Source organism: Excalfactoria chinensis, chromosome 3 (assembly GCF_039878825.1).
Source record: "Excalfactoria chinensis isolate bCotChi1 chromosome 3, bCotChi1.hap2, whole genome shotgun sequence".
In the NCBI taxonomy this organism is placed as follows: domain Eukaryota; kingdom Metazoa; phylum Chordata; class Aves; order Galliformes; family Phasianidae; genus Excalfactoria; species Excalfactoria chinensis.
This window is the reverse complement of record NC_092827.1, coordinates 91,507,862-91,531,658: the sequence shown is the minus strand read 5'-3', so window position 1 is coordinate 91,531,658 and position 23,797 is coordinate 91,507,862. Positions and strand designations below refer to the sequence as shown.

Genomic DNA, 23,797 nt, shown 5'->3' with positions numbered 1-23,797 from the left:
TCCAGAGTGACACAAGAAGTTGGTGTATATTTTTTGTGCATAGATAAGAAAGTCAAATCTTGATGAGATCCCACATTAATGATTTACAGACAGAAATGCAGAGTTTAAAAGAGAGGTAAGTTGGAATAAACATATCCTTTGAGATCTGCAGACATGTCTGGAAAACCGATTTGTGTTGCTGATTTTGAACATTATGCTAGAACGTTTCTTCCCAAATCAGTGTATGATTATTACCGATCTGGAGCAGATGACGAAGAAACCTTAGCAGATAATGTAGCAGCATTTTCAAGGTAGGAGGATGGTTTAAGGTGTGTGTATCTATTTGCTTTGTTAGTAGATGTGGTACAATGTTAGATTTTGTGCTGATAAAACTTAAGTTTTCTGAAACTTCAGTAAATTCTAGGAAAAAACTTCAACAAAATCCTTCTCAGAACATCAGTTCCTCCCTTTCTTTGCCCCAGCTAAAATTCTCTATCCGAGCAGTCCCTAAGATTCATTAACATGCTTTTAGCTTTAAGTGCATTTTGTTTGTTTTTTTTTTGGGGGGGAAGCAAAATTTTGGGGTGGAACAACTGTGTAATAATTTGATGAAATTGGTGTTGTTTCTATATTTTAAGTTCTTGTACAGACGAAGATTTCTTCTTTTATTGTACCTTTTAGGTACAATAAAAGGTCACTTTTAGGTCACTTTTGACCGAACTGTTCCATTTCTTTTGTGGCCTCCCCTGCTAAACATCTGTGCAGTATTGCTATGTTGGAGCTGTGTGTCCTAGCAGTGTGCTCAGGAGCAAGGTGTGAAGGCCAGCCCTCAGTACCGTGTGCCCGAGCTGTGTTCAGGTTTCAGACACGGTCAGCACTTAAACATGAAATATTGTAAATGATGGGAACGATTATGAACTGGTTTTGGCTTGCAGACTGTAGCTCTGTTCCCTCTCTTGTTGTCAAAACCCAAACTCCCTCAGCTCCTTTGTTCTGTAAATGTTGGGTTCAACATGTAGTAAAGCGACGTTTGGTGGAGGAGTGTCAAAACTGATACCAAATTGCTTTGTGTTACGCTGGTTCCCCAATCCCTGAATCTGCTGCTCTGCTACCAGACCATCAGTTCAAGCATGGCTGGATGAAAGGAAGGCAGACAGAACTGTTGAAGGTCACTCAATAAAGCAGTGGGAGAGCTGGGATCAGAGTCCAAAACCCAGTCCCTGGCATAAGATATGCTGTCCTCTGGTTTTTGACACCTACAACACTAGCACAGAGCTAGAGCTAGAAAACACCATTGTAACTGGGGTTGTTTGGTAGGTTATCCTTCCCCTTTGCAAAGGGGAACCCTCCCACCTATTCTAATGGGATGTTGAATTTCCGAATCATTTGAGCACATGTTTCCAGGGCCTTGGTCTTGATTCTTAAGTGCTCCCCACTTGTAGCTGCTGAGGCACCTCCTGTGGTGGTGGGATTTTCATTTATTAGCCCTTGGGTCTAAAACTATTGAGTGTAACATCTGTGTGTCAGATGGCTTCCTGGCAGCACATCTAGAAATGCAAACCTCATATGTGGGTTTGTGAGTTTTCTTGTTCTGGGACTTCACTTTGGCACAAGCAACTTCAAAACACCTTTATTTTTATTATGATGCTGTTGAGAGGGGCAAGAATGTAGGACTGCTATTATGGGGCCAGCCCTTGAATCTCTGTCTTTATGTTTTTGAACGTGTTACTCATTATCTTCCTATTCCCAAATGCAGCGGATGGGTAAGTATTAAGTAAGATGGACTTTACACCCACAACGATCACAAAGTCAGACAACTTTGTGAAAGAAGTGTGTACATGGAGCTTTGCTAGCAACAATCAGGGAACTCTCATTGATTTCTCCAGTCAAAAGCTTAATCATGTGCTGTTTCAGGCCTTAGAGTCCACCCAATTAAAGATGTTTGCAATGTCCTTAAATATTTATATGTATACATATTTGTATTTAAATGGAAAAGAAAAAGGAATAGAACCCAGAGTGTGAATTTTTGTAGCCCAGGCATCTGTGGTGTGCACTGCAAGGTTATTGAGTTGGCTGGCATATCTAGAAAAATGATCTGTTAAGTTTGAGCTCTTAATTTTTTGGCAACATAATGGTTGCACTTACAATGGAAATAGATTATCATTCTGGAGCGATGTAGCAGATGAACGGTTGTGTGGATAGATAATGCAGTGCCTTTGGAATGGCTCATGCGATATTTGGAACAGTGCGGGTCATATCCATTTGCTGATAAAATCAAATGTCCCATCCTCTTGACAGCACAGGAGCTTAAAGTACTTTGGACCCGTAATCAGATACTGCAGTATAAAGTGCCCCCAAAAGACCAAGGCTTAAGATGAGACTGATGATAATTACAGCGACTCTCCTCTGGCTTTCAGTTTATCTGCGATTGATGTTGATGTGAAGAACCAGTGCTTGCATCTCAACATCAGCATTTTTCTGCTAAATCCTGATCAGTTTTTCTTTCAGTTTTCAAATGAAGTAAAGACGGCAGTTGCATAAATGAGGCACTAAGGCCAGTAACAATTATTTAGGATGTGGGAGCATACATTTTTCCCTATGGCATCTGACTTTATTCACCTTGCGCTTGTTGTGTGTTCCAAAACACCACGCGTCCTTCCAACACTGCTCTGTCTGGTGATTTAATTCACTCTCAAGTTGTCAAGAAACCAATGGGCCCGAATAAAGAGTACGTTTCGAGACAAGGGTGAGTTGCCTTTGGCTTGATGGCATTCAAGAAATCAATCTGAAATCTCTCAGCATTTTAATGAAAATAAGTGTGCGTGTTTAGGAATACGTTTCCAATAATCTGCTGTGACAGGTTCTGCCACTGACTTCCCAGTGGCATTTGAAGAAGATGCATTTTGTTGTCATGTACACGGAACATTGCTTCTTGTTTATCAGTGATAGCATTGATGCATATTGTTAGCAAATGTGTCATTGTGTGGCTGGGTGTTAAGGGCATCAAAATGACTGGGCACGGGCCTTTAAAAAAGTAAAAAGGCTGCAAATCTGAGTAGGATCAAACAGGCATGTCAGGTCACTGGGAGAAGAGAAGAAATGAATGCTTTTAATAATGAGTTGGGTATGTTTCTGCCATGGCTTCCACCTCAGATTCAGAGTGCCCTGATGAGAGGGCACTTTTCCTTGAGTGAAAGCAACTGTTTATGACTTGGCCCTGTGCAGCAATAGCACGTGCCTGTTATGATGGGAAGTTGGGAAGTAGGAGCTGGAGGAGAGGTTAAAGGCTATCAAAGCAGGTAGGGGCTGTGATGGGGCCTTAGCCTGAGCAGCGTGTCCTTCCTGAAGCACGCTGCTGGTGAAGGGATTTAGTATGAATTTGGAAAAGTGAGAGATGCTGCTTGAAAATGTTGCGTATTGAAAATTTCAGTGGTTCTTCACAGCAAGGAATGAGTGTGAGAAGTGAGTGCTCCTCTGTCTTGTCCAACTGCAAGGTAATTTACATTCCTGTGTTTCTGAACAGGGGAGAAAATGGAGAAAGCCCACTAATGCGCCTTCACCTTCATCCTTCTTTCAAAACAGCTTTTAAATGAAGCTGTGTGGATCAGGAGCGCTCCCCAGCTACTGGCTGGGAGGAAAGATACAGTAACTTGCAGTTGCTGATTATAGTGCAGGAGCATCAGCTTGGCTTGGAGAAGTTGTGGGTGACAAGAAGATGATGAATGAAAAGTACATGAGGTCTTAACAAAAGTGCTGGAAACACTTTTGCTGAAAGAGTAGGAGGAAGCAGTTTTTGTGTGCAGTCTAATGAATGCCTGCACTGATTTCTGGGAAACACTGTGCTTGGTTTTTGCTCACTGTAGTTAAGGGAATATCCCCATGGCTTGTCTAGAAAATAGGTCACTCTGGGTGCCTGCTAAACTTGCAGCTGAAAAAAATCCACGTTAAGTAAAATCCAATGCTGCTTCTGTCCAAGACTGTAATGCAAAGGTGGTGATCCTGACAGTATTTTTATGAGGGCCAGTCAGTGCTCAGTTAGGACTTATCTGGTCTAGAGCATACAACCTAGTGAGATGCAAAGAGAAAAGCTGTGTTTTTCTTTGTTTGTTTTTAAGGGATCAGAAGAGAAATTTGTTTAAATGCTGAGGCTAAGAAATCTGACACCAAAAAGCTTGTGGACAATTATTTGATGGCACATAAGAGTGAGTGGGAAAGGAGGGTGTTCGCTGCTTCTTTACAGCATCGTAATTCTTGTCTATTCTGTTTGGGGGAGATAGAATTTGGCTGTTTCTGCTTCTCTGAGCTAGAAGCACTGAAGGGATTTTGCTGCTTCAGAACTGATACTCAAATGTGTGCTTGGAAGTGGCAATCATTTGCACCAGGTGAAAATCCTGTGCATCAGGAACAGCTGAGAACTAGGAGACTGCAGAAGAAGTCACTCTGCATCCCATGCTTCTAAGCTAGCCTGTAAATATGAGCAAAGTTATGAAAGGATTTGTGTTTTCATTGTATTTGCTGGGGAAAGATGTCTCAGAGCTGGGAGAAAGCCTTTGGAATGAGGATTAGGGAGAAGGGATAAAAGTCATGTTTTCTTTGTCCCACCCTCAGCTCATCTTCCCCTGAAAAATAACAGTCTGACACAATAGTATGAAAACGAGTCCAAGGAGACATACTTACAGTGTGTGTCTTGGCATCAAATGTTACAGCCGAGTCCCACAACTACATCCCTTCCAAGCATCATAACCATCTTTTTTCTCCCCAGGGAGTGCTTTCTGGAGAACTGGCATGGCCTGGTGCTTCACGGCTTAAGAAATTTGGGTCTCATCCTAACTCTGTCCCAGGTTTCTTATGGAAATGTCTCTTTTTCTTCCAATAAAATGGAAATATTTTCTATTTTCCTCTCTCCCCCCACCCCAATCAGTCTGTTTAGTATGCAAGCTCAAGCTGACTGCTACTCACAGAGCTTAGTCTAAGGATAATGAAGGCTCTGGTTGCCATTTTCTTGCTAACGACAGTAGTCGGTTTCCCTCAGGCATTTTAGTGCCGATCAGGTAGCCAGGTTCAGCAGTACTAGTGACTAAGCTTTTAATTATTTTCTTTAATTAAAGCTCGAAGCTTGATAGCTGTGATCTACATTTGCAGTCCTCTCAGAGTTCCCTCTGCATCAGTGAGATACTGAGAGGGTGAGCCTATTGCTGCTTGCACCTTGCACAAAGCACTCCTCTGAGAGACAGTGCTTGCAGATAGGCACCTTCTTGTGGACTATACTAAAATGCCTTTGCTGCAGTGTTATCTCATGGCAGAGAGAAAGTCTGATTTTGTGGCTACTCCCATGAGCGCATCCATATTGAGATGGCTTTGGATACCGAAGTGCTGTCCAGCTGATGCTCTGAGAGGGATTGTTGTCCTGTTGTGATCCAGTTGGTGGCAGAAGGCACATATAAATTTGTGTTTAAGCATATGATGGTTCAGCCTAACTGCAATTTCAGGTGGGTGCTTTTTAGTTCTTATTTGGAGTCAGCTTCTGCCTGTAGCTCAGCTGAAGACCCCAGTGGAGATTATGGCTATGGCACTGGGTTGGTGTTTTTTATGGTGGGTACACTGAAAACAAAGCGAGGTCAGGAACAGTTGAGTGGGTTCTGAGCCAAGTCATTCAAGGAGTAGATTATAATTTACTCTCTTGGGAAAGCAATTGTGCTACTCACTCTTTTTCTGTAACAAATTACAGTGGCTGCATTTGGTCTTTTCCTGGAAGTCTCAATTCCTTGTGGGCTGTCCTTGGGCCTGCAGTTACTTTTCAGTGAAGTATGTGTCACACAGCAGCTTGTGACTGCTAAGGGATGGGGCCTCCTGGGGGCTACTAGATTGCAAAAGGTGCCAATAGAGATGCAGTGCAGCCGATTTCCTCAACTATCTCATCAGAAAACAGCTAAGGCATGCTCCTGCCCATCTGTTTTCTGCAGGAAGAGGCGTGGTAAATCGTTTCTGTGTGCTCCCAATGCAGACACCCATAGTATAGGGACAAGGAGGTGTAAGAGCGCTGGTCTGGCTGGTTTTATCCAAAAAATTCTGTATCCTTTGTCTCCCTGGTCCATTAAGGGAAAGGCTGAGGGAGGTGAGAGCGGAAGTGGTGACTTCTGTTATAGAATCATGTAGTCATTCATTAAGGCTGGAAAATACCTCTAGGATCACCATGTCCAACCATCACCACCATGCCTGCTAACCCGTGTCTTTCAGTGCCACATCTCCATGGTTCTTGAACACCTCCAGGGACAGTGACATCTCCACCTCCCTGGGAGCCTGTTTCATTGCATTGTCACTCTTTCTGAGAATAAGTTTTTCCTTATATCTAACCTGGCTCCTGCACATCCTCCATAATCTGGTTCTCTGCCACAGGGCTTTCAGAGAAGCTAAGAATCACTCTAAACATAGTTTTGCTGCTGTCTTTTCTTTCAAGTGATACCAACCAACGCTTTTCAAAGGATCTCTGCTTCCTTTCACCCTCCGTTGTTTTGGGTCTTTTTTGATCCCTTCTAACCTGTTTCTTCTTGGCTTTGTGCATTTTGCAGCTCCCTTTACATGTCTGGATCAGATGGTGAAGCTCTGCTCTAGGTCCAACACCCTGCCACCTGGTGATTTCTGCTGCTTCCTCCCTTCCAGCTCTCATATTTTTTCACCCGCTAACAGGAAAATCTGCTCTTGGACATTCGGAGCTATAACCTCAATGATGCAGATATTTTATTCTGTTTCTCTGTGTCAGATGGAAGCTGTACCCCCGGGTGCTCAGGGACGTGTCTGTAATGGACCTGTCAACCTCGGTCTTAGGGCAGAAAATCAGCATGCCGGTCTGTGTTGCAGCGACTGCTATGCAGCGCTTGGCTCACCCTGATGGAGAGACAGCGACCGCTAAAGGTAAATTGTGCAGAGTCCCTGCAGTCCACTTGTTCCTATCTCTGAATACAAAGTGAAGTCTTAGTGGGAAGGGGGACAGGTGAGTGCTTCTTTTTTCTCACTGTCTTCAATGGAGAAGAAAGATGCTCAGGACATCAGAAAAAGAGGTGATCTATCTGCGTCCCACATTTAAGGCATGTGGTTTTTGCCAGTATGTCCTCAGTTGTTTCTGCAGTCTGCTAACATATCAGCATAGTAACTCCTGATTTTCAAGAGTGAAAAGGGAGGGGAAAAAAGGTGCTGTCCACTTTAAGCCAGGTCACCCAACAAATACATGCTGCAATGTGGGGATCTGGGTTTGGGGGAGACAGGAGTGCAGTGAGTGCAACATCCCTGTATTGGGGATCTGGGGCTGTCATGACCATAGGAGTCCTCCTTTCAAACCTGGTCTCTAGTAAAGGCCTTCAGATTAAAGAGCAATGTCATTTTGGGGAACTGGCCAAGAGGTTTTTGTAATCTTCTGTAATACAGTTAGATTCCCTAATTGTAGGGCCAGAAGAGGCTACAGTACTCACCTAATATGACTGCATAACAATAGCTGTTGATGGGTTATTTTTGCACTGCTTTGGCCTTTGTGGGTAGTCCCTTGATCTTGTTCTGGGAATTGAGTGGTAGAGAGAAGTCACCAGAAATAGCAATTAAAACATAAAAATCATCTGATTTCTGGCTGAAGTCTCTGTCTTGGCAGCTTTGGGCACTTCTTGCTTGGCTGAAGTGTTGCCTGGTGTCAGAAATTTCCCCTTGGTGTCTTCCTTGCCCTCTTTGCACCATGACAGCTGCACTGCTTTCCTGTAACAAAATGCATTGCACTGGCCTGTAGGAATCCTAGTTATTGTTTGTAATGTTAAAAATGAAAACAACAGCTAGATGCTTTATATCCATTCTATAAATATAAGTGTATGTGTGTTGCCATGACAAGAAAAGCTTCCTGTCACAAAGCCTTTTATGAACCCCAGTGGCCATCCATGTCTTTGCTTCCAGAAATGCAGAAGCTTTTGCCCATCTCAGAATGATTTTTTTCTTAATGTTTTTTTTACTTTGTGCACATCCCAGGGAGCCAGCCAGGTAAGGGTCCTCTGGGCTAAATTTGACACAAAGATGCTTTCAAAGTGGAGCCTACAGCCAAAAAGTATGTGAGAAATGGGGTATAATAAGATGTGAAACTTTCTCACTCGTTTAACTCAAGCTGCAAAACGACTTTAAGAAGAGGTCATGCCGTTTGTATGCAGCAGGCACGGAGTGGCAGGGTGTGCATTTCAATGCTCTGGTGCTAGCAGAATGATAAAGGTTACAAAACGTATAGTCCTGTGAGCTATTAATTCAGCAACATTTCCATGATCAATGCAGCAAATGCCAGCGTGAAGTGAGTCTAATTGTAAACCTTGCAGTGAGCTGGTCTTGATCCTTGTTAACAACCAGCATGGCTGGGACGTGCCCTGAGATGAGCTGCAGCCCTTCTATGTTGCTGTCCCAGGGCTCCAGCAAACACAGCCCTGTCACAAGGTTTATACTTTGCTCATCAGCAAGGAGCAGCCTGAACCTTACTTTCTGTCAAATGTTTCTTTGATTTACAGCGTATTTGAGCGTGCTTCTCTATTTATTTTTTTTAAGAGATTTATTAGAAAGTCGGGTTGTATGTGCAGGCACGCACCACAAGATGGAGCTCGAATACCTTGAACTGGTTTGAAAAGCTGCGTTCTGTCAGCTGCGTTAGTGCTGTCCTGTCCTTTGGCAACACTCGTAGATTATTTCTGGCCCAGGTTATGCTGAAAGAAAACCCTGAAGCACGGTGCTGTTAAGTGCAAACACATTAATGCTGTGTTAAGAGCGAGATTAGAAATGCACAAAACCCAGGATGTTCCTTAGCAAAACCTCCCACTGGCATTGTTGCCTGGCCACATCTTAAGTCATAAATCTGTTACTGCGTATACAATCAAGTGATAAAATAAGGCTAACTACCAGGGCTGAGTTATGGTTGTGGTAGATAACTTAATTTTGGAATTTCCTGACTCTTTTGCATTTAGTTTCAAATTTTAACATATGATTATTGCATTTAACATTCTTGGATCTTCAAGCCCAGCGAGCTTGGTGCACTGGCGGTGGTTTGAATATGTGGCCAAATAAACATATCCTTGGAGTTGGTAAAAGTTTCATCACTTTCAAAGGAGAGTGCAATTAAAATCACACCCTCTGTATTGCATTAGCATTTCTTGTAGAAAAAAGTCCTTGGTTTTTGGCTCTGTTAGAGGTGGAGCAGGGCATTCAGTGCCAAGTTTTTGGCTTGACCTTATAAGATGACAGGAGTTAGCTGTAAAGTACACGTTTGGCTTAAAGCTTTCCTTAGAATTGGGACGTTTGGGATCAAGGATTTTGCTACATCCAAATTCTCTTTAACCTAGCAATACTTCAGAAATGAAGTGGCCAGATTGTTGGTTGCTTTAAATTGGTTTTTGCTTTAGCTGCACCACAGTTCATGCAAGCCAAGGATGTTTGATCATAGTCTTGTGGCTTTTGGAAAGCCCCATGTACTTGTGTGCTTGAATTTTGTCTCAGGTATGTAGGAAGCAACTCATGCATTGGTGTCTCTGCTGTTGTGATGCCCTTGAAAAGCATGGTGTGGTCAGTCTCGTCCCTTCTTGGTCTGAGTGACTGCCTGAGCAGGCATAGTGAACCTTTACTCACACTCAGGAGTGTAGCAGCTGCCCTGTGGAGCATCGACAGTGCCCACGCGTGTGTGTGCACTCAGGCAGTGTGCAGCAGGTGCCACAAACGACAGAGCTGCCTGGTTGGGATTAAACCTCAAGATATGGTTTCAGATTCACATTATTTTCACCTGCAGGACAGGGTGGTGCAGGTAGAAATAACAAGTTTTTTCCATGCTTCAAGAGCAATGTCTAGTCCTCCCAGCTATTTCTATTAAGCAACGACATTTTGCTTTGGAATGCAGTACTCTTTCAGTGCCTTAATTCACAGAGAGGGGCATCTATGTCATGATCTTCATTAGATAAAACTCCCTTTCCTTGCAGACCCCTTGCTTCAGGGCTTGTTGGGTTTTTGGGAACTGCTTCTGCTCAAGTGACACTCCCACACAAGTGACCAGGCTGGTGGGAAAGAGCACATATCTGATCTGAAATAGCTCTAAGTCAGGCTGATTCCCTTAAACACACCTTCACCAACAATCCTGTTTCCTTAGTAAAGGTTATTTCTTTAGGAAAAAAAGTTGAATCATGATATTAAAAGTTCCTGATGATATAAGACTGAACACAACTTTTGTAAGTCACTCTACAGCTTGAGTCTATTCTGTAAGTATGATCAGAACTTGTATGATTTCAAATACTAGAGAGTAGATTATTATACTTCAGTTAACTAGATTATGTAGGCATAAATACATAGGCAGCAATGTGTTTCCTCCTTAGCTTTCCTTGATATGTCTAAATGGACTTGAAGGTCCTCCCTATAGAGAATGCATTCTTGTCCTTTGAACAATTCCATGGGTCTTGGCAGACGTTAATCCATTTTTTTTTCAGGGCTTTCTTTGAGTATATCCCCTGGATTTTAGTTACAGTTAATTGGTGTACATGGAAATGTTGCAAATAATGGATTTTCTTTTCAGGAGAAACTGAAAAATCGGGTGGAAAATGGTTTTGGATTAATTGAACTGTTTAATTTGATCTAAAAGACAATGTTTTATTGGATTTTCCTACCAGGCAATGTTTTAACCATAGCTTACTTTTGAAACAGAATTGTTAGCTTGGAAAAAAAAAGAAAGCATTTCCATTTTGAAAATATCAACGCGTGACATTTTGACTTTGGGTGACTTTTTTTTTTTTCTTGTCCTTCTCACTCACATTTCAACTCAGTTAACTAAAAATATTTGCCAAATTTGATGAATAATTTTAGCCACCGTTAGAGAGCAAAAGGCTTTTCTCTAAGCACCTTTTAGCAGAAATTTTCTAATTTCACACAGTGTTTTTTCTGCCTGTCCAAAAAATGTTCACTATTCCTTCATGCAAAGATGTGAATTTCCCCCCCCCAGCTTCACACTGTGCTTACAAACCAATGTGATTTTCACGTAGTCTCTAGTCTGTACTCCCTTGAAATAGAGTAGTAAATGGGACCCACCTTCCTGTATACCTAAGCTGGGTGCTGCTTAAGATTTTATTTCTTAACAAGAAATAGCAGTTTCTTAACAACTCAGTTCATTGTGAACAGGTAAGTCAATTATTCTTATCAAGACTTCTACTCTGTTGTATACTGATGCTACTTACATAATCCTGACTTAATTCTTACTGACCTATTTCCTAGTATCTGTAGTATACTCAGAAGCAGTACTGCAGTGTCTGACTTCTCTGAGACTTGCTTAAAATCAGACTGAACAGCTTGACTGTTTTCTTGGTCAGATCTTTTGAAAACTTAGAACGTTAGTTGTTCAGATCTGACGATTTTATTTACTCTCTGCAATTGCTCTCAAACAGCTTTCTGAGTTACTTCTGACTCAAGGAGGATTTCACCACCACCTGAGATGCATCTGCACAGCCTACTTTGCCAAACAGAGAATAGGAATATTGACTGAAATGCTTTTTCCAACTCTGTTTAGTTACTGTCAGCTCTATCATTTTCACCTAGGCTGGGAGCAATACCTTATTCCTTTGGCTTTAACAGACTTATGAAATGTTTTTCATTTGCTTTAATGCTGCTGGCCATCTGAATTCATGTTCCTTGTGCCCATACATGACACCGAGTGAGGGATTTTGCTGTCTGTCGCTCTCTGTGCTCAGCCACAGTGACTACAATAGGACTTTGGTATATACTATGGCTGGGGGGCTTTCTGGTATAACTATACACGGGCTCTCTGGTGTGATAGACCTTCCAGACAGGCTAGATCCATTTTGGCCCTGCTGCCTCCAGCTTTCCTGCACAGCTGACAAAATGTTGTGTCAACAAACTGCAGGCCCAGCTTGCACAGAAAGTTTTGAAAGGGGTAAGTGAGGTAAGGCTGGGCAGGAGATCTCTCAGCCAAGTGTGTTTCATCAAGAGAGTAATGTTAAGTAATTTAAACAACTCTGTTTCTTAGGAGATGTGGCTCAAAGAACATAGTCACTTCTGAGAAATACCACCGAGACAAAAGGACACCATCTTGATCCCAAATGTGTCCTTTGCCCTCTAATTCAGGGGATGGTGGGCAAAGCGAGAAGTGACAAAAGTGGGGCATTTTGACTGCCATGAGATGCCCCTGAAAGAAACACAAAGGGAATTTGCACAAGAAAAAATGAGCAAAATTTACCATGCTCATATAAGGTAAACACGACAAAATATATAAGCTCCAACTTGACTCTCCTCCAGCATCCTCTGCTGAAGTATAGGCTCTGGGTTGCCTGCAGGAGAAAACTCTATTATAAATTTCCATACCAGTTATGGAGTGATATTCCATCAGAGGTGGAAAGGAGATACGATTTCAGGATGAAAAATTGGGTTGAGGTACGTTTTTATAGAATCATGGAATGCTTTGAGTTGGAAGGAGCCTTAAAAACCATCTGGTTCCAACCCACTGCTGTGGGCAAGGACACTTCCCACTAGATCAGGCTGCCCAAGGCTACATCCAACCTGGCCTTGAGTGCCTCCATGGTTGGGGAACCCACAGCTTCTCCAGGCAGCTGTGCCAGTGCCTCACCAATATTGCTCTAAGTCCTGTTCCACTGTCAACCTTGATTTTTTTGTTGTGTGAAATATTTCAGTGGAAGAACCTAATACTGAAGAAAATTCCTTTTTATTGAAGTTTATCTTACCTGATGAGAAGAAATGTCTTTGAGGCTCCATTCATGTATGTCCAGTATCTCTGGGCTTTCCTGGGTGCAGTGCAGGCAGATAGCAATGCAGCTGAGGCACCTGTGCAGCCAAGTCAGTGGAGCTTCCCCTCACCTAAGCACCCCATAATATCCCTATTAGTGGTGCATTGGGCCTTGTGGTTATGCAAAGCACAAAGAGCTTAAAGCTTCACCATCCTGATTATGACAACATCCCCCAAACTCTCTTGTGTGCCCATGTGTGCCTGCTGCCACGCTTTAAGTGCTATCATTGACCTCAGTGGGAACCTGCAATGTGTTGTAAGGTAAATGGATCCTTCAGGGAATGTTCAGGATTTGGGCTTAAAAGATGGCCTTTTTTAAAGAGAAGTAATTTGCTTGACATGAAGAAAGGCTGGTTTAAAAATAATAATAATTAAAAATATATGGTATTTAAACTCTGGCAAATGTTGGATGTTGCTGAAAGAGTTTGCCATGAGAATGTGGATCCTGTACTGACTTGTAAGAGTAAATAGGAATATCTGCGGTCTCCCAGATCTGAAATGTAAAATATAGTTGTTAAAGGAATTGAATTGTTTCTATTTTCTTCAACTGCTGTTAGACTTGCAGGAAAAGGGAGTATATTTTTAACAAATCCTGATGTGAGGTAGGAAAAAAACCTGTCAATACTTGGAGGCTGTGCATCATCTTTTTGAAGGTCTACAGAACTGTCAAAATGAGCTTCAAGGGATGGATGTGATGCACAGGTCAACCCGGGATCTCTAAAACTTCAAGGGTTTTTTTGTACAGAGACTTTGGATTTTACCATGGAAATCCAAAATACGCGTGTTGAGCTGCTGCTTTACCAGAGGGTGGTTAACTTCATAGGTCAGACAACGGAAGAATTTTGTGATTGTTTTCCGCTTTTGCAACAATTCTCATGTTCTTAAGGCCGTATATGTTGAGTTGAGAATAAAAGATTATAGATAAATGGATAGTTAAAAACAGATTGAACCATAACATTTACATTTTTTTCCCTTATCTGATCTGAGGGTTTTGCAATGGTTGGATTAATAACCCTCTCTCTCATTCGCAAACTCATATTTGATGGAGCAACGGGAATGTTGATCCTTTGTTTCTTAGCATCACATAATGGACTTGACTGAGCAAATCACTTTGAACTGGAGTTGTGACATCCCATTCAATATACATTTTTTTGGTTATTAGAAGAAATTTATTTCTGGGTACCTCTCTGAGAATGAACTGTTTCTAGTAATTTTAAGGGGACTGATCAAAGAATTACAATGTAGAGGGTCTTGGTTCTTTGCTAGGTCAGTGCTTGTTCCACCACTCGAACCTTGTTTTCTCCAGCACATCCTTCTACGTACCTCAGAGGGGCTCTTTTGATTAGCTACTAGTATGAGGTTGGCTTAGGATTTAATTAAGATGAATGGAGTCATTTCTTTTCCTCCGCTGAATAATATTTTGAGTCAATTAATATTTATACTTTATTTCAGCCCAGATTCTTGTTCCTGTGTATTGTAGTCAAGCAAGAACAACAGCAGCAGGAATAACTGAAACTGAATTTAAAACTGCAGTGATTGAAGTGGATGGCTGCAGCGTAATTCAGTTCACCTACCTTTAATCTTTTACACTCATCTGTTTACCTGAGCCTGCCTTTATTGTATTGTATTTTGTCTTTTGTGATGTATGCTGGTTTTTGGAAGCAGAAGGTAAATATAAGTGGGCAGCACTTTCTGAAGCCTTTAAGATGTCTCTTTAGGCTACTCCTTAAGGTCTGTTGGTTCTGCAGTTCTTCACGGGGTAGCAAAATCTGCAAGACAAAAGAGTGAAGCATGGCTGTTTGCAGTGATTGGGCAGCCTTGTGGCTGTAGGAGGGTGTATCCGATTTGACTGGGCAAGTTCTTTGTGAATTTCTGTTCTGAGATTTGTAATTCTTATCTAATAAAATGCTGTCATAAAGACTGCTTCTGAATGCCTCCCACAGGCTGGAGATGAGGTTTTGAAACAGAAGTCTATTTACATTAAAAATATGTGTACTGTAGTAGACCAAGAATAATAAGGCTTTATGTAATATTTGAGTTTTACAGTGTTTTCCTTTACATAAAGTAATACATTACTCCTTGAAGAAGCAATAATATATTCTCAAAAATATAGTTGTATGAGGTTAGCTGGTTTGTCATTCAGCCCAGGTTGGAAATCAGCCTCATAGAGGTAGCCAGGACAGAATCTCGAGCTGCTTGATCCCATCTGGGATTGTTTGGTGATGTTTAACCTTTGGCTGCCCACTCCTTTTGATCGCCGTGGTTCGCTGCTTCGGAGCTGCCCCTGGCAGAGCTGAGGCTGTTTATCGCGGGGTGTCCAGGGGATTCGCTCTGCTTTTCCCTCATCCATCCGAGGTAGGAGCAGCCCGGCAGCTCAAGAGAGAGAGGCCCACGTGGAGGGGGCGTTCCCAGGCTACACGTGGAGGGGGCGTTGCCAAGGCAACAGCGGGATATTTAAACGGGTGCAAACCCGGCAGAGACCCTTTTGATCGCCGTGGTTCGCTGCTTCGGAGCTGCCCCTGGCAGAGCTGAGGCTGTTTATCGCGGGGTGTCCAGGGGATTCGCTCGGCTTTTCCCTCATCCATCCGAGGTAGGAGCAGCCCGGCAGCTCAAGAGAGAGAGGCCCACGTGGAGGGGGCGTTCCCAGGCTACACGTGGAGGGGGCGTTGCCAAGGCAACGGTTCTCCACCCTCGCCCTCTTCTTCTTTAAAAGGCCTTGAGGAGGGCAGGGGCTTCGCCCCTGCCCACACGGAAGAAGAGAAGCAACCTAGTCTCTGTGAAGGGTAAAGGTAAGTGCAGGTCTACCTGTCAGCATTCTAATACCAGGTCGTGGGCAGCACCGCCACTAACAGGGTCCAGACAGAGCTACTTGTCAAAACTTGGTAAAACTTTTCTGATTTTGCTAGTGGGGTCTTCTGGGTTGCTATGGCTCCCTCCCGGAGGAAGGTAACTGCCAGGAAAGATGTGGAAACCCAGACAGAGGTCCCCAGCACAGGTAGGAGGAAGGCCGCTGCCAGAAGGAGTGTGAAGACCCAGACCGAGGTCCACAAGCGGCACGCTAGCGTGCAAGTCACAGGCTGCAGTGAGTGTCACAGCCTGGCCCTTGAAGTGCCAGTCGATGGCAGCTGTGCCTGTTTCAGGTGTGACCAGATAAATGATCTGCTTAGTATGGTGGTCTGCCTGAAGGAAGAGGTCGAGAGGTTGAGGTCCATTAAAGATAGTGAAAATGAAATCGACTGGTGGTGCCAGGCCCTATTGGCCTCAGGATCCCGGAACATAGCTGAGGCTCCCCAAGGAGCATGTCCCCCCCGGTTGCCTCACAAACAGGTTATAGAAAGGAGTATGCAGACAGATGGTGCTCCTGCCACAGTGCGCCCTCAGCCTTCCCCTACACCTAGCAATTCAAATGAAGAGCTAAGGGGTGTGGGACTGTTGGCGGAGCCTCTGTCCTACAGTAGCCGATCGGACCAAAATAGTTTGAGAGAAAAGGATGGGTGGAAACAAATACCAGCTAGGCGTGCTGGGTATCCCCGCCCACGACCATGCTCGGTTCCCCAGGTGCCTCTGCAAAATAGGTTTGAGGCCCTGGAACCCGTGGAAGAGGTGAGCGTGGATGTTGAGGCAGGCCCATCTGTGAGGGAGCCTCGGGGTAAGCGGTCACACCCACGCCTCAAGACTTCCTCCACGAGGAAGGATAGAAGGGTAGTTGTCATAGGTGACTCCCTTCTGCGAGGAACAGAAGGCCCTATATGCCGACCCGACCCTACACACAGAGAAGTGTGCTGCCTCCCTGGGGCGCGAGTCAGGGACATTGCTGGGAGACTTCCCAATCTGATCCGGCCTACTGACTACTATCCCCTGCTGATAATTCAGGCTGGCAGTGAGGAAGTCAGTAGGAAAAGCCTGAAGGTCATAAAAGATGACTTCAGGAGACTGGGGAGGGTAGTTGACAGTACAGGTGTACAAGTGGTTATTACATCTGTACCTTCAGTGACAGGGAGGGATACTGAGTTGGGCCTAAAAACCCACCTCTTAAACAAATGGATAAGGAGTTGGTGCCGACATAGGAGTTTTGGGTTTTTTGATCATGGGAGAATTTACTCGGCTCCTGGCATGACAGCTGCAGATGGAAGCGGCCTGTCTCCAAGAGGTAGGAGGGTTCTAGCCGAGGAACTGTCAGGACTAATTGACAGGTGTTTAAACTAGGTACGAAGGGGGAAGGGGACAAAATGAGGGCCGCTGCGTCTGAGGTGGCAGTTCAAGGCTTAAAGCAGAGCGTGTTGGGTGCTGACAAAGGGGTTCAAAGGCATGGAGAGAGGTGGGGAGATGCTCCTTCTCTCAAGTGCCTGTATACTAATGCGCGAAGCATGGGGAATAAACAGGAAGAATTGGAGTTTTGTGTGCAATCGCATGGCTATGATCTCATTGCGATCACAGAGACGTGGTGGGACAGCTCGCATGACTGGAATGTTGTCATGGAGGGCTATGTCCTTTTTAGGAAAGATCGGCTAGCAAGGCGGGGTGGTGGAGTTGCTCTTTATGTGAGAGAGCAGCTAGAATGTATTGAACTCCACCTGGGGGAGAGTGATGTAGCAGTCGAGAGCTTGTGGGTGAGAATCAAGGGCCAGGCTGGTAAGGGGGACACTGTAGTGGGTGTGTACTACAGGCCTCCTGATCAGGAAGAGGAGGTTGATGAGGCCTTCCGTAGCCAACTGGAAGTAGCATCACGCTCCCGGGCGTTGGTACTTTTGGGGGATTTCAATTATCCAGATATTTGCTGGACGACCAATATGGCCAAGCATGCGCGGTCCAGACAATTCTTGCAGTGTATTGAAGATAACTTTCTAATGCAGATGGTCGAGGTACCGACGCGGGGCGGGGTGCTGCTGGACCTTATTCTCACCAACAAGGAAGGACTCGTTAAGGAAGTAAAAGTCGGGGGTAACTTGGGTTGTAGCGACCATGAGATGGTGGAGTTCGAGATCCTGAGCGGAGGAAGCAAAACAAAAAGTAGGATTGCTACCCTGGACTTCAGGAGAGCCAACTTTGATCTCCTCCGGGACTTACTTGGGGCCATCCCGTGGGCCAGGGTGCTAGAAGGCAAGGGGGCCTGTGAGAGCTGGTTAGCATTCAAACGGCTCCTCTTCCAGGCTCAGGATCGGTGCGTCCCTGTAACTAAGAAGTCAGGAAAAGGTGCCAGGAGACCTGCGTGGATGAGTAAGGAACTCATGTGCAAGCTCCGCAGAAAGAAGAAAGTACACGATATGTGGAAAAAGGGTCTGGCCACTTGGGAACAATATAAGAATGTAGTCAGGGACTGCCGAGATGCGACCAGGAAGGCTAAAGCCCACCTGGAGCTGAATCTAGCTAAGGAGATAAAGGATAATAAAAAAGGGTTTTTTAAGTACGTTAACAGCAAAAGGAAGGCTAGGGAGAATGTGGGCCCCATACTAAGTGAGGGGGGTGTTCTGGTAACGGGGGATGCTGAGAAGGCGGAAATACTGAACGCCTTCTTTGCCTCTGTCTTTAGTGAAAGGGCTCTCCCCCAGGAATCCCAGTCCCCGGTGGTTGATGAGAGAATCTGGGGAATGGGAGATTTCCCTTTAGTCAGGGAAGAGGTGGTCCGTGAGTGCTTAGGAAACATTAATGTCCATAAATCCATGGGACCTGATGGGGTGCACCCGCGGGTGCTGAGAGAGCTGGCGGAGGTTATTGCTAAGCCGCTCTCTGTAATTTTTCAAAGGTCTTGGAGAACTGGGGAGGTGCCTGAAGACTGGAGGATGGCCAATGTCACCCCAGTCTTCAAAAAGGGCAAGAAGGATGACCCGGGTAATTATAGGCCAGTCAGCCTCACCTCTGTCCCAGGGAAGGTGATGGAACAGCTTGTGCTGGATGCCATCTCCAGACAACTGGGAGAAAAGGAGGTTATCAGGAGTACTCAGCATGGGTTCACCAAGGGGAGGTCGTGCTCGACCAACCTGGTGGCCTTTTATGAAGATGTCACTAGCTGGGTGGACGGGGGGAGAGCGGTAGATGTAGTCTACCTTGATTTCAGTAAGGCTTTTGATACGGTCCCCCATGACATCCTTATAACAAAGCTGAGGAAGTATGGGATAGATGAGTGGACGGTGAAGTGGATCGAGAATTGGCTGACTGGCAGAGTGCAGAGGGTTGTCGTTGGCGGTGCGGTGTCTGGCTGGAGGCCTGTGACTAGTGGTGTCCCCCAGGGGTCTGTGCTGGGTCCAGTCTTGTTCAACATCTTCATCAGCGACCTTGATGAGGGGATAGTGGCCACCCTCAGCAAGTTTGCTGATGACACGAAGCTGGGAGGATTGGCTGACACGCCTGAAGGCTGTGCGGCCATTCAGAGAGACCTGGACAGGCTGGAGAGCTGGGCACTAAGAAACCGGATGAGGTTTAACATAAGCAAGTGTAGAGTCTTGCATCTCGGTAGAAATAATTGCATACACCAGTACAGGTTGGGGGAAGACCTGCTGGAAAGGAGCTCTGCTGAGAGGGACCTGGGCGTCCTGGTGGACGACAGGTTGGCCATGAGCCAGCAGTGTGCCCTTGTAGCCAAAAAGGCCAATGGCATTCTGGGGTGCATTAAAAAGAGCGTAGCCAGCAGGTCAAGGGAGGTGATCCTCCCCCTCTACTCTGCCCTGGTGAGGCCTCATCTGGAATACTGTGTCCAGTTCTGGGCTCCCCAGTACAAAAAAGACAGGGATCTCTTGGAAAGAGTCCAGCGGAGGGCCACAAAGATGGTGAAGGGCCTGGACCATCTCCCCTACGAGGAGAGACTTAGGGAACTGGGTCTGTTTAGCCTTGAGAAAAGAAGGCTGAGAGGGGACTTGATCCAGGTTTATAAATACCTGGGGTGTGGGAGCTATAGTGGCGAGGCTGGTCTCTTTTCAGTAGTGCGTGGGGACAGGACTAGGGGCAACGGGCTGAAACTCCAGCATAGGAAGTTCCGCACGAATGTGCGCAAGAACTTCTTTACGGTGAGGGTGACGGAGCACTGGAACAGGCTGCCCAGGGAGGTGGTGGAGTCTCCTTCTCTGGAGATATTCAAGACACGCCTGGACGCCTACCTGTGCGACGTGGTGTAGGCAGCCTGCTTTGGCAGGGGGGTTGGACTCGATGATCTCTAGAGGTCCCTTCCAACCCCTATAATTCTGTGATTCTGTGATTCTGTGATTTCACCACAATGCTTTTGAAGGAAGTAGGGGGAGGAGAGCCCAACATTCAACATGAACTCTCATCCTTTTGGCCTTAGTGAAGCTTTTTGGAGACTACTTAGCTGGTGTATTCTCTTTTAGGAACTGCTGGGTGGAGACTGTAAAGAGAGTGAAGCTTTATGTGTGGGGTCACATGATGGATGCAGGGTTCCCCTCCTTCAGTTGATGAGGCAGAGTTATCAAAAGAAAGAATGGTGGAGGCTCCCCATCAAGTCTTCAATCAGCATCATAGAATCACGAGGTTGGAAAGGACCTACAAGATCATCTGGTCTAACTGTTCACCCATTACTGTTGATACCACAAGCTCAGAGAAGTGGTGGGAGAGGCCTTCAGTAAAAACGTGCTTAATGCAAGTGAATGTTCTGGAAGTGGAAAAGAGTTGCACTTAGCAAAGCAGCAAGTGCTTAAGGGAGTGTATGTGACAATGGTGAGGAGGACTGAGGTACATTAATTGACCTATAAACATAGAAAATAAACCAGAGAGCTCTCACAGCAGCCCACTGTCAGGAGCTATGAACATAGTATTTACTAGAGGGCTGAAAACACGTGAAAATTGAAGAAAGGCAGTGTGAAATTACATGCACTGACACTTGTGATTTGGATAGTCTTGAGAGTGACCTTGTATTCCTCCAGCATGCCAGGCAATGGGGACAGGAATGATGCTGAGCTCCTGGGCCACCTCCTCCATTGAAGAAGTTGCTGAAGCAGCTCCTGGTGGCCTTCACTGGCTGCAGCTTTATGTGTACAAGGACCGAGAAGTTACCAAGTCCCTCGTGAAGCGTGCAGAGAGAGCAGGTTACAAAGGAATCTTTGTGACTGTGGACACACCATACCTCGGTAGGCGTATTGATGATGTGCGCAACAAGTTCCAGCTTCCCCCCCACCTCAGGTAGGTGCCTCCAGGGGGGGTGTGGGGTGAGCATGCTGCAGTGCAACCTGTCTTCCAGATGACAGACACCACACTGGGTGTTATCACTGGGTACTGAACTTCTGTACTTTGCTGTGGCTTAGGGGCAGAAGTAAGCAGCTGTTTTCACACAATGTGAAAGGTGTTTGTCAGGCTGCATGAGGCTGCAGACTGACAAAGTTAGTGATGAGGCATTTATTTGTATGTCTGGCAATCAATCTTTGGACACCTTCAAATCTCAGCTGGACACAATCCCCTGGAATCCGCTGTGGCTTTGAAGCTGGATCCAGATGTGGAGCTGACCATGCTCTGAGCAAGAACCTGGACTAGGTGACCATACAAGACCTCTCCTAACCAGTGACACTGCAGTGTGTCTAGGCCCATGTCAGTACTGAATGTGGAGTCCCTTTCCAAGCAACTTCAACTAGCCTTTTAGCCAAGTGCAGAAATGCAGGGGATCAGCTTTCTTAAATATTGCACCCATGTTCTATGGGTGCTAATTTCACTGCATTCTGCAAACAGGAACTGATACAGTGTAAGACCACCCTGAATAATGTTTGCTGAAGTGCTGGCATGGTGCTTAGCACCCAGTTCAGCTGGAACAGTAGAAGAGTGAATGGGATACAAAGGGTTTTTGAATTTGCAAAATGGAGCTAAGAATCTTGTACTTGCAAGGACCTGATATTGGCCCTGGGGAACACCACTTGTGAGTGGTTGCCAGTTGGATTTAGCTCCATTCACCACCATTCTCTGGGCCCGGCCCTCCAGTCAGTTCCTTACCCAGCCAAGAGTGTACCCATCCAAGCCACGGGCTGCCAGCCCGTGGAGAATACTGTGGGAGACAGTGTCAAAGGCTTTGCTGAAGTCTAGGTAGACCACATCAACAGCCTCATCCACCAGATGGGTCACTAGATCATAAAAGGAGATCAGGTTGGTCAAGCAGAACCTGCCCTTCATGAATCCATGTTTGCTAGGCCTGATCCCCCTATTATCCTGCACATGCTGCGTGATCTCCCTCAAGGCAATCTGCTCCATAACCTTCCCTGGCAGCGAGGTCAGGCTGACAGGTCTGTAGTTCCCTGGGTCCTCCTTACAACCCTTTATGTAGATGAGAGTCACATTGGCAAGTCTGCAGTCTTCTGGGACCTCACCAGTCAACAAGGAGCGCTGATAGATGATGGAAAATGTCTTGGCTATCAACTCTGTCAGTTCCCTCAGCACTCTTGGGTGAATCTCATCTGGCCCCAGGGACTTAGAATCATAGAATAGAATCATAGAATCACCAAGGTTGGAAAAGACCTAAAAGATCATCCAGTCCAACTGTTCACCTATTACCAATAGCTCCCACTAAACCATGTCCCTCAATACAACATCCAATCGTTCCTTGAATACTTCCAGGGTCGGTGATTCCACCACCTCCCTGGGCAGCCCATTCCATTGTCTGACCACCGTTTCTGAGAGCTATATTTCATAGTGTCCAGCCTGAGTCTCCCTTACCACAGCTTGAAAACATTCCCTCTGGTCCTATCACTAATGACACAATACCACAAACCTGGTATTAAAAAGTAATACGCTGGTATGCATACGTCCCATATATTAGTCCTGCAATAGATCTGTTACTAACAAAGCATTATTGATTCACATTGTCATTTCTCCCCAGGAGAACAGGAGAATTGCTTTAAATTGCTTTTTTTTTTTTTTTTAAATTTATTTATTTTTATTTTTATTTTAGGAGCAGTGTCATTTTAAGACCCGAGGTTATACAGTTTCTGGATGAGAGTCAAATAACACAAAAATATTTGAGAGAAGCAATAGTGCATTTCTGAAACACTTTGACCCCACTTGACCTAACAGTAACAAGGTTTTGTTTGAGTGAACCATATGGAATAATATAAAGTTGGAGCGATCTTTTAAGGTTCAAATTCCTCCAGATTTCAGAATGACACTCAGTGTTTTGTTGCAGAGTCAGTGGTGAAGCTGGGTAGTGTGGGGCTCTCCGCTCAGTTACTTGATAACTTTTTCTTGGCTTCAGATTTTCAACAAAGTTTCAAAGTAACAACAAGGTGCCATTGTGCTCCAAAACGTATGTAAGGCAACATTCATTCAAGTGTTGACCTGCATTTCGCAGTCCAAGAAAAACAACGGTTATTTATATAATCTTATCCATGGTTCTGTTTTTCTCTGGGTACCCCACCCTCCACAAACCAACAGCTGAAAAGCTGGATCTTGCTGAGAGCCTGCTCCTTTCTCATTTTCTTCTTTGCTTGGAGCTGAACAGAAACCCCAAGTGAAATGTTGCTTGTTACAGGCATGAAATCAGCAGTGAAACTAGCCAGTTTCTGTGCAAAAATACTGTGTGTTCCCAAAATGTGGAGTATGAGCATAAAATAGCACAATGTGAATGGACACACAATTTCCAAAGTATGGAGTGATCAACACGGTGTGGGACGTTGGTGTCCTGGGTCGTGCTGGTGTCACCCATGGAGATCTGGGGCTTGAGAGCACTTGGGCTCCTTCTGTTTCTAATATAAACGCAGCCTCAGTTTTTCTGTATGCCCTCTTTTTCCCCTTTTCTACCAAGACTGAACTCTAATTCAGGGGCTGGTGTTTGCCATTCAGTTCCGAGAACTTGTGAGATTGGTTATAATAAACAAATAATAGCGACTGTTTTCATACAAACATTTTCCTGTACGTTTTGTAGACAAATGTACCAAAAAGATGAGCTGCACACAAGAACTATTGCCTGGATGTTGGTCTTGTCAGTTAGATGAAAATTCTGGTTTCTTTGCAAGAGCTCATGCAGACCCATCTAATTAATAGAGCTTTAAAAAAATTTCCCTCTTTTCCTCTTCCCATCTTGATAGTCCCCTATTT

The 23,797-nt window shown here is 44.9% G+C and overlaps 1 protein-coding gene across 2 annotated transcripts in view; it reads left to right on the top strand.

The window, feature by feature from the left end:
* Positions 1-23,797, top strand: part of HAO1 (hydroxyacid oxidase 1) — a 37,805-nt gene that overhangs the window by 6,384 nt on the left and 7,624 nt on the right. Inside the window, exons 1-3 of one of the 2 annotated variants that reach the window (XM_072331031.1) lie at positions 154-290; positions 6,740-6,891; positions 20,650-20,905. In XM_072331031.1, coding sequence (XP_072187132.1) covers positions 154-290; positions 6,740-6,891; positions 20,650-20,905 — 545 coding nt within the window. Of the gene's footprint in view, positions 1-153; positions 291-6,739; positions 6,892-20,649; positions 20,906-23,797 lie in introns of those variants that run through there. The other variant, XM_072331032.1, reaches the window with a different exon arrangement.